Source organism: Anser cygnoides, chromosome 12, assembly GCF_040182565.1.
Source record: "Anser cygnoides isolate HZ-2024a breed goose chromosome 12, Taihu_goose_T2T_genome, whole genome shotgun sequence".
In the NCBI taxonomy this organism is placed as follows: domain Eukaryota; kingdom Metazoa; phylum Chordata; class Aves; order Anseriformes; family Anatidae; genus Anser; species Anser cygnoides.
This window is the reverse complement of record NC_089884.1, coordinates 14,309,119-14,320,264: the sequence shown is the minus strand read 5'-3', so window position 1 is coordinate 14,320,264 and position 11,146 is coordinate 14,309,119. Positions and strand designations below refer to the sequence as shown.

Sequence of the window (11,146 nt, the reverse complement as noted above, 5' to 3'; positions counted from 1 at the left end):
TAAGCATACATCTACTTAAATTAGATGATTGACAAAACCTCTATCTTACTCCATTATCTTTGCTTCTAGCAAGAAGTTATAGGAATTGCGTTTGCCCTTTTTTTCAGCATTACATTGTATTAGTGCCTTTGTAGAGGGAAAGCCTCCCACCATCCCTCCTTTGGAGACAAGTAAATTGTCTGGCTTCTGAATTTTAATACACAGAACAAGCAAAAACTAAGCCACAGCAACTACCAAAGCCTACCAAAACTGTACTGAGTGCCATGTTGTGTTGTGTAACAATTATTGAAAATGCAGGTATTGGCATTCGTTGTTGATGTGTGAAGAATTAAAGCCTGCAAGAGTTCTTACTATCTTACACTGCTTCCAGGCGTAGTTAAACTTCCTTCAAGTCCAGAAGAAAGCAGGGAACTGAATGCTAGTCTCTTTTTGTCTGGTTTAAGTCGCTGGAAAGGTACAGCTTGTTTCCTTTGTTAGATACTTTGCTTTTGCTATACTGCAGATGTCAGCTGATAACCTGGTACCATCACCTTTGTAATTTTACATGCAGAGTGTATAAAAATGTAACTTGTCCATCTGGCTGATCTTTAAATATTTGAGGACTCTTACAAGACTGAATCTCTCCTCCAGTATTGTGAGTCACTTCTGCAAGAAGGATCCCCCAGATCTGACAGTTACCCATTGAAGCACTAAAACTATTTCAGCACCCTCCTACTTAAGTCTGTAATAAATGCCTAATAGCATGTTGGATTAACATCAGTCATGAGCTGTAGGTTGCAGCAGGGACTTTAAGGTCAATTAATTCTGGATGATGATTTCAAGGTAGTGGAGGCAAGTATTTATTTTTTCTTGTCAGGAAGAAATGACTATTAACCTATGCCCCAACCCTAGCCTGTTAAAGCTATGCTGCCCCCTGGACAGATGTCTCAACTTAGTTACTGTGAATTAACTCTAATTATATGCAAGGCTAAAAAGCTGCAGTAGAATAGCTGAATGCTAATATTAAATAGCAAGAAGTCCTTACATGTTTGTGTTCCAACTGTGCACAAATCCTCAGCTCACATTTAACAATTAAATTCCAACGCTGCTTCATGAGCATAGCTCAAGACTCCATTTTGTGTCAGTTTTTAACATCTTCTGCAACTTGCAATTATCTGCAGTTTTTTGTTCAAGATAGCCTTGGTCAAGAAGTCAGTACAAGATTTCAAATATTCTGTTATTCAAGTGAATGATGCAAACATGCAGCACTTAAAGCATGCATGGATTCAGCCATAATCTTGTGGTTATGAGATTTAGTTCACCTTAAATGCACACATTTACTAAATGCCCTACATTAAACTAAGCTCAGCTGAGATCAAGATTCTGAATTAAGTTAAAAATCCAAGGAATGTTTTTGAAGCTGAGTATTTTCTTGCTTTGTTGGCCAAAGAGGCTGGCTTCAAGTTACCTTTTGCTACACTAAAATTCAGTATCAAAGCATCCTGCTGTTAGCATTACAGCTTTGGAATTACAAATACTACTAATTAGCATCAGTCCATATGGCACTACTATTTATTCCTGGTTTTATTCTTATTTTCTCTCCCTGCTACTTAGCTTTCAGGATAGAAGTGCTGCCATGGATCATTACTTCTGCTGAAGAAGAAAAAAAAGTGGTTTGTTCTGTGAGTTTATGGATGTCATTTTCTAGTAAGAAAACAAATTCAGAACGGAAAGCTGCCTGTTGAAGAAATACTGCTGTGTGTTCACTGAAACAGTTGACAAACAAATGCTTACGAGCTTCAGACTGAACATTTTAATTTTTGAAACTTCATGTAACCTGTCAGAAGATGACCAAGTACTAATGAGACAGCAGGAAAGAATTAGCACATAATCATTAAATCCTAAATCAAATCTTCAGTGCCAAGAAATCTGTATGTTGTGAAAGGTGCTTTGTTGATTAAATCTTTGCCAGAGACACATACCACATTTCCATGAAGCATATAGAAATAATATGTTCCTCTTCAAGGGAGAAAGTCTTTAAATAATGTAGCATAACTTTATTGATTTTTCTGCTACTAATGACAAATCATGTGGGTTGTTGTGACCAGTTGTCTTCTGGGATAAGAACTGAGATAGCACAGCAAATCATTTCATGCAAACAACCATCAGAATTAAGTTGGAAATGGCCTTCAGTCTTTTGACTCAAAGTGGTTTTCAGCTTAACTTAAAAATGCATTACTGGCTGGTTCTGCAGACATCTGATTTGATCCATTAGCTCTTACCATTTTACTACCAATCCTGAAGAAAATTCAGAATGAACAGTATTGACACATAGCTTGTGTGCTTGAAATGAGCAGGTAATAATCATCTATTGAAAACAGGCCCTGAAAATATGCCACAGTTGAGGATGACGACATGAGGACAAGATCTATGCAGGAATCCAATTGCAAGTAAGTACACTTTCAGTATTTTTGAAAGACCACTGAAAACAGTTTTCACGTTTTCTCCAGTTCCATTCTCTTCCCTTTCTTGTTGTAATTGCTTTAGCCTCCCTCCTGTTCTTGTAATGGCTTTGAGATTTTAGTTAGATTTGATTTCTAGTTTCTTTTCTTCAGTTGTGTCCATCTCTGTTAAAACACAGCAACAGAGCAGCTGCATGTTTCGTGTGACTGCACCTGTATAGGAAATCAAAGATAAATCAGAAGAATAACCACCTCCCTCAACTTACACAGAATATATCTGACTAACAAAAGTTAATTGTCAAGACTGCTGGCTCACTTCTATTACGGGAAACACTAACCAGAAAAATTAGCACAGAAAATATTTTCCACTCAGTATTTTTAAACAATGTTTAAAGCTGTTCTGGCGATTTTGTTGATCTCTTGCCTAGGGTGTTTTTCCTCCCAAACATTCTGCCAAATAACTGAAGTAGAATCATTTTTCTTCGTAACTAAGAGTATAAAATCGGTAGAATAAAAAAATGAAACCACAAGAACTTGACATAGCACACAGTAGTGACAATATTACTGTGTATTTATATATTCACTAACTGCTGCAGCACCACATCCTGTTGCATTGTAAGATTATGCTATAAATCTTCGTTTCCGCGTCCCTTGACAGGGTTTTCTCAGCAATGATGACGACAGTGCACTGCTGGAGAGAAATGTATAATTTAACTGCAGACACTCAATGGAAGGAAAATTCAACCTGTGACTGACATAAGATCTAAATTCAAATAGCTGATTCAGTACAGTAAGACAGTTCACTTGTATTGCCAAGAATGCCTGACCCTTTTACAAAGATCAACCTTGGTTAAGAAAAAGACTTTTCATCTGCTAATTTAGAGAGAAACGTAGAAAAAATTAGGATGAAATCTGTAGAAAGCAAGTAGTATTTTAAATATGTAGCGAATAAAAATCGGGTGCATAGGCATATATAAAATCAGTATGTCCTTCCACTGGGTCTACCTGGGATACAGTTAATGGTCTTCACAGCAGCCCATATGGTGTAAGTGCTTTGGATGCGTGGCTAAAATAGTGTTGGTGACAACCAATTAGTTTTCTCACTTTTGTTCTTCCTATCCTTTCCCCCATCTTGCTGGGCGTGGAGAGGTAGGGAGTGAGCAAGTGGCTCTGTGGGTGCTTAGCTGCTGGCTGCTGCTGCAGCGCTCAGTCCACCACAACCCTTTCCACCAAAAACCAGAATCATTTTATTTTCAGCTTTTTTAACAACATCTACATCTTCAGACAGACTTACCTAAAATCTTGTTGATAAATTGAGGTCTCCTTGATGCAGGTAAATAGACTCCCAAGAAAAAGACTGGAATTCCAGATAAAGCGATGGCAATTCCAATCAATGAATTTATGGTGTCGCTATAGAGTGGCACTACCACCAGAAATACTGAACATATACAGAATATTATCGGGAAAGCCACACTCAGCTGGAGAAAGAAAAAGAACAGAATGTTACTGAGATACTAATTTTCTACAGTTGCATATATTCTGGTGAGAATTACAGCCTCTTCTCTCTGAACCCCAATTTGTGAAATTATCTGCTCTTTTTCTTATGCATCTGGCTATTTAGATCTGTAAGAATAGTAGAATTATTCTTCAATAGAACTGCTACTAAAAATTACAAGACCATTTAAATATGGTAGGTCTGCTGTATTGAAAGAAACTGTAGCAGAATGAAGTGTTTTTAGACAAATCCAATTAATCTCAGGAAACACGAATGACATTTTCATGAAGCTTATCCACTTAAAGTCAGAGAAAGTGATAAGAGGATCAGATACTGAACTGAAACACCAGAGCTAAATGTGATCTACTGTAATAGAATTAACTTAAGCATTCCTAACTTCAGATTTCTAATCCAAAAAAAAAAAAAAGGTTCACTACTATGTTAACCTATTGAGCTCTCTAGTTGACAGAAAGCTGACTAAACTCACATTAAAAAAAAAAAGGAATATGCTATTACAATACTCACTTCTCATCTAGTACACAAACTAGCTTTCATGGGACACCATGGAATGGAAGCCATGTTTTACGTCCTTATCAATTTGTAAGCTTCAGGAATAACATGCATGGTCCAGATTTCAGATAGTACTTTTTTCTTTTTAATTGTAGGGAAGAAGGATTTTAAAGAATTCTGTATTAAGTAAATTTTACCTTAAGAGGTCTGGGTCGGTCTGGTTCCTTCCAGCGTAGATATAATTGGCCAGCAATAGATAGACCAACAAAAAACCAGTAACTGAAACTGAAGTAATTAATAAGCTTGAAGACATCTTCCACAGCCAGGTAAATAAGGGTCATAGCACACTGTCAGAAAAGAACATGACTGAAATGAACAACAGAAATTTGAAATTTACTGTTTATGTGGCTTTTTTCATTACAGTGACACCATCTTTCACTCCTTGGTGTTTGGCATAACTTTTTGCCTATCTCAAAATTCACTCTCTCAGAACTCACCCTGATAATAGTAAATCTGAAGTTCTCTCTCATGTTATCAGCTAAACAACTATTTCCACTGTAGAGATTTACTGATACTTCCCATGGAGACAGTAGTACAAGCATAATGCTTCTTACAATTTGGCAATAACTAAAGGAGATTATGTCTTACTTAGGTCTTTAACAATTCTTCAACATCAATTAGGGGTTTGTATCAGTATGTAAGTTTATATAATAGCTAGATTTTTACTATTCATAGTGCCAACATACTCATTTTATTTAGCATACAGAAGCCATATACAGATTTTATGAATTGTTTTAGTCTGTATTTAGCTTAGAGGAAACAGAAGTCTGCTAACAGATCTTACACAACAGTAGCCCAATAGAATAATTCAATCATCTTAATTCATTTTCAACTTTCTTAGGAGTGTAGCAGGTTGTTTTCACAGTTGGGTTTTCATGAATTCAGCCAACGAAACTCTTTGGAGACTGTTCCTATGTTTTAAACAGAATTTCCTCTACTACCTCCTTCCAGCTTCTTTAAAGTTTTCCTTTAAATAACTCATATAGTCACATCTGGACAGCCTAAAAGAAAAGCAAAAATAACTTACATTGAAAAGCAGTGCTGGCACAGGTGTGAACCTCTCTATGTGGATCATAGACAACAGATCAGGAAGGTGACCTTCTCGAGATCCTACAAAAAATAGCCTGAAAAAAACAAATTGCAAATCAGACGTTGAGGCCACAGGTAAGAGAGAATGCATTAAAAAAAAAAAACTTAAAAAAAAACAACAAAACACTACTTGTCAGAATAACTGTTTATATCACTGAATTTTGATCCTTTAAACTAGAACATGGATTCGAGACTTTGTAAAGATATACTTTACTACAACCATTTAAAAGATAACATAAGCTTTTAGAAACATGCTGTTAACAACTATTTTTAGAAAACAGTCCTATGGGCAAAATAGAAAACTTCTACAGCAACTGAAATACATTTCTATCATTATAAAAAAAAAATCTAAAAGCTAGCACTGAAAACATTGCCGCTTTCAATAACAGTTTTCAACAGTTTCAAGTTTTCAACCACAACCAGAAGAAACTGCCATATGCTCAAAGAACAAGTACTTACAATTTTGTTATCAACTGTAACTTGTTCTGTATTGCCTAGTTCACCAGATCACATTCATGTTTGTTCTCAGTAGAGACATTGTGCATACATTCGATGGACAGGAAGCATGGCTGAATAAACCTACTTATAATTTCCAGTAATCAGGTCCATAATCAATGCTCAGAGGAAAGGTTCTATACCGTATTCTGATTTTTTTTTTTTGACTGAAGCTTAATAGCAGCAGCTTTTAAAACTTTGTACTTGGAGAAAAAAAGCTTATGATTCACAATTACGTTCTAAGTAAATACATTAAAACAAGAACTTGCTATAATTATTGTATCCACTAAAATAAACAATAACTCAATCCAAACAATCAGAAAGCATGAAGACTCACCTGACAGACAACGTTCATTTTATCTTTAGTTGTACTTTGCATACAGCTAGGACAGTTTTGGGGAAGTAAGGCAGTGTTTAGGGTGAGGATTATTTAAACAAAGAGGTTTATTTTGATCTGTTATTTTAGTGTGGCTATTTGTTATAGGTTCGGATACAGAAGTGCTTTTGCCACTCTCCTAACAGATGACCATAATACTAACACCTAAGTACATTTATGAACAATTTTTAAACAGGAAGATACCTTGATGATGCTAGAATTGAAGCATTAAGTCCACCGAAACAAGAAAAGGCTACGGCAATGGGAATTGTCCAACTGAAGATGCCAAATACCTCGTCGGCAAATGTCTAATGAAAGGAAAAAGAAAAAAACACACATGAAAATAACTGGAACAAAGCTTATGCAAAACAATGACATCAAAACTTTTGTAGTAAGTTTGTATGGAAAAATTAAAACATAGTGGTGATATGCAGCACAAAGCAGCACACAGCATTTCTAATTATTTATTGATTCTAAACAAGAGCAGGCTTCTGAACCCAAGTGCCTAGACTCACATTTTGTGCTCACAAAATAATTCTCACAAAAGACAAAGTGTTTTTAGAATTTTCTCACCAATCCTATTACATTTCATTACGTATAACATAGTATGTTACACTTGAATTCATAAATATTGACTACAGAGACTAAAGGATAAAAATATGATTACATATCCAAAAAGAAAGTGCTGTAATGCAGATAATAACCACAGCCACTATCACACCCACCATTTATGGACGCTACACTAGCAATGTATTTTATTTTACTTCTTTTCCAATTTCCTAAGCAAATCCTTTTTGCCCGTTAGCTCCACCAGCAGAGCCTCTGGGCTCTAGCCTCACAACACGGCAATTGACAGAGGAAGCGTTTTTTTCAGGCAGTCATTTGTTAGTCTTCCTAGACAATACTGTACACCAGCTGTGGCGTGACCTCCCACGACAGAGTTCTGAAAACAAGAAGTCAGGAGCCTCAATGTTTCACAGCAAGGGGTAAGAGTCATTGAATACCATTAATTGTTTAAAAATGCAAATGGATAATAATTTGCAAGGTACTGGTCAATTCTGTTCAGCTTCCTGCATAGAAAAAAATTGGATAGACTCTTAGAATACCAAGTAAAATGTTTGAAAAAAATAAATCAAGAAGTTTTAATACTTGAAGACTGACACCTATTCAAAAACCCATCTCAGTCTGAGCATTGTACCTTTTCCAAGTTTCAAGTTAAGCAGAAATCTGCTTGTGCTGCATTCAGAGGATGCTGGCAGAAGCCTTCCTGTCCCAATCCTACCTACTAACACTCCTTACTTCTACAATTTCTTTTACTGATGTAAACAGTCACGGTAGCACAAGAATCAGGTCTGCATTAGCACAAAATTGTTATTTATAGAAACAGAAAGTATTACTTGTGTATAAGTGGTATCCAAAGAAACTACAAAAATTTTGTTACAAAGATTTTGTGGGTATTACAATATACAAAATAAAACATTTTTCATCTCAACGGTAGCAATCATCTAAATGTTTTATGGACCTTTCTCTAAATCACTTTCTTAGCTTTCTCTTGCTTCACCATTTTCAAGATAATCAGACATAAAAAGCATCTAAGCTCTTTCAGCTTTCCGTAGGTCTGTCTTTTCTACTACAATATCTTTAAATAAGTTTTCAATACCCTAATATTTTGAACCACGTCCCCCTTGACTTCCCCTTTTAACTACCAGTCTTAATCATAACTTTTATGAACTATGAAGTTAAATCAAAGTGGATTAACATTCAGAGCTGGCCCGTTTGTAGAATATAAAGCTGGCCTTAACAGTGGTCAAATTTTGATTTAACTACTCCAGGATGAAGATCACCAAAAGCAGTGCATTATGCTCTATTTTCTGAATGTTTTGTAGGTTCAATAAAGCCTACATGAATTTCAATTGCTTTTTTCAGGAAATGAGAGTGATTGATTTTTATGAGGCAAAACCCTGCATATAGTTTCAATCTTTAAATCATAAAACGTGGAAAATTTTATTGACAGAATACAAAGCTTGGCTGGTTTCCCGTTCTGGGTTGACAAAGTACTTTGTTCAGCACATCATCCAGGTTAAGGCTCAGTATCCAACTGGGCTTAGCTGTACAACATAATCTATGTTAAAAAGCAGAATTTATTGCATCCTTTTGTGTAAGTTAGTTGAGCCTGAGCAACAGCAGATGGGATTTCCTGATGCTAAGGTACAGAGCAAAAAAGTGTATAATTACTTCAATGGGAACCTTGCTAAAAGGTTCAGAGTTAACACATCAACTCTGTTAGTCACCCTGATTCTTACTAAACTGCCTCTTCTAAGCTCTTTCTTTCTACACGTTAGTAAAGGTTCCTGCAAAATGAAGCATCAACACAGGGTGGGGAGAAAAATGCACACACACAAACACCCACATTAGTTATAAAAATTAATAGGAGAGAAGTATAAAAGAACTAAACCATGTAAAATTCTGTTCTGTGTTTAAGCAGAATATCAATTTGGCAAAAAAGAGCATGCCATACGAAATGTGTTTTATGTACTATGGATGGTCCATTTTCAGTCCATTGAAACTGAAAAGCAACTAATAATTCACATTATTGTATATAAAAAATTTTTGCTGCCCAAGAATATTTACCAGAACTCACAGTGCTTCTTTAAGATCTTTATCACATCTAAATGCAGCTCTGAGGAAACTCATCACCCAAAGCAGAATACAATTTGTAATGACCCAGGGAAAGAATTATGACTTTTCCAGAAAAAGTAAAAGCGAAGACATGATGAAAGTTCTAGAAGACAACTGTTATAAATTTTAAAAGATGATTTAAGCCTGGAGTGTCTCATTTCCAAAGCCAAACAGCAAGTGAAATTAGACACCAAACTTAAAACTCTCAGAGTATTTCTTTACAAATGCAAAGCTACGATACAGAACTCACTGAACAAGAAGTTAGAGAATTAAGATGTTTAGTAAGGTTTCTTAAACAATAAGCATTTAGATAAGTAATATTAACAGCTCAAAGTTATAGAAGAGAAGGGAAATGTAAGGATTTAATCTTTTGCTGCAAGATGCAAATTAGCTAGCATGTCATTTGGAGAATCTTCTTCCCCATAAGGCAGGTTTATGTTTGTTTTCTGTAACCATTTTCCAATTCCTTTTGAAACATCTAATAATGGGCCCGTGTGGAATGCCAGATGTGAAATTAACTCAATGTCCATTTTCATCCTATCACGTATATCTAAGATACGCTAATGTTGTTCCACACATCCTGAAAAACAGAAATAGTCACATGAGCAGTAAAATACAGAAAGAGTTAAGGCAAAGCCATGGTATCACTTCCACAAATTACATACAGATGAAGATGTTATAAATTCAATGTATTCTGGATGCAGGCTTGTGACTCTAAGATGTATAATGCTACTGATCCTGCTCAAAGACTAAATAATTCATTTTCCTAGATCTGTACCACTCAGCCCTTTGAAAGACAGAGTAACCTAGTAAGAGCCTTTACCAAACGCTGTCATTTCTGGTGTACTTTCTAATGCTGTAGTCAGGATTCCTGAGAGAGCAAAGGGTGCAGCATTAACTTCAAGAGCTTAACTTTATTACCCTAGGTAAGATACAGCATAAGAGTATTTTAATTTGGAATGATCTATTAAGTTCAGCTTGGTAGACCTGTCTGCAAAATGATCTTTCAGCAAAACAAAGTTAACAGTTGAAAGGTACCTGAAGTTCAGTTAAACTTTCTAGTGACATTACCTAGCTTCATATGACAAGTATTGACCCAAAGCCTTTGTGCAAGTGTTTTCTGACAGGGTTTCACCCTCACTTCCAAAGTAAAAAATAAAAAATCAGCCAGGTTCTTGTATTACTATTAAGACAAAAAACACACTTTTATCCTTCAGGGTACATATTAGTAAATCCTCCAAAACTCTCATTTTGACAGATGTCAAGAAATGTCTTCTCCAAGGCTATGCTGTAATATCTCTTTTGCAGGAAGTGTTACTGAAGTGTAAGTAAAAGTGGCCACAATAAGCATTCAAGTGTGCATGTGTCAGAGGGTTATCTAGCATAAGAAAGAAGGGCAGAGAAAAATACAAAAAGCAAGTCAAGTTATCAAGCATATACCTCGTGCACTGTACCAAGAGAAAATAAAAGGGGAAGGAGAAGAGTTAGTGGCTGCCTTCTGCTTAAAGTGTAATTGTACAACCACGAATCCTCCACAAACAATCTAGACCTGGGCTCTGACCTGAGCACCTGACCAATTCCACTTTAACTACCACTACTTCTGGGAGCAGTGAAGTGCATTTATAAAAACAAATGAGCTGGCAACAGGGGAAAGAATGGAGCATTTGCAGGGGTATGCGGAGGATGACAGAGGAGCCTACCTGGAGGCAGCTATAGCAGAAGCATTTAGTCCACCATAACAGGAGAAAGCCACCACTAGGGGGATGGATTTCTTCTCAGGTTTCTTCTGAGAAAGTCTAAAGAGCAAGAAGGATTAAGAGATTAAATTGTCATCTCTGCTATAGTCTGTCAAGTCCTGTAGTCCAGACTTGAACTAAAACTGCTTCTAATAGCTAGGAAACAGTAAAAGAATTCAGTGGCTTATACAGCACTTGCAATTTTAAGTCCTTTTATGCCCTCCCATCCACTGGACATGTAAGATATACATATATACACGCACAC

General features: G+C 36.1%; 1 protein-coding gene across 3 annotated transcripts in view; it reads right to left on the bottom strand.

The window, feature by feature from the left end:
* Positions 1-1,769: 1,769 nt before the first annotated feature.
* The window catches only part of SLC7A6 (solute carrier family 7 member 6), a 30,256-nt gene continuing 20,879 nt past the window's right edge, over positions 1,770-11,146 (bottom strand). For all 3 annotated transcript variants that reach the window (XM_048078643.2, XM_048078644.2, XM_048078642.2), the window contains exons 6-10: positions 6,671-6,774; positions 5,534-5,630; positions 4,644-4,793; positions 3,736-3,919; positions 1,770-2,654 (exon numbers count right to left, since the gene is read on the bottom strand). In XM_048078643.2, coding sequence (XP_047934600.1) covers positions 2,560-2,654; positions 3,736-3,919; positions 4,644-4,793; positions 5,534-5,630; positions 6,671-6,774 — 630 coding nt within the window. In that variant the 3' untranslated portion in view covers positions 1,770-2,559. The remainder of the gene's footprint in view (positions 2,655-3,735; positions 3,920-4,643; positions 4,794-5,533; positions 5,631-6,670; positions 6,775-11,146) is intronic.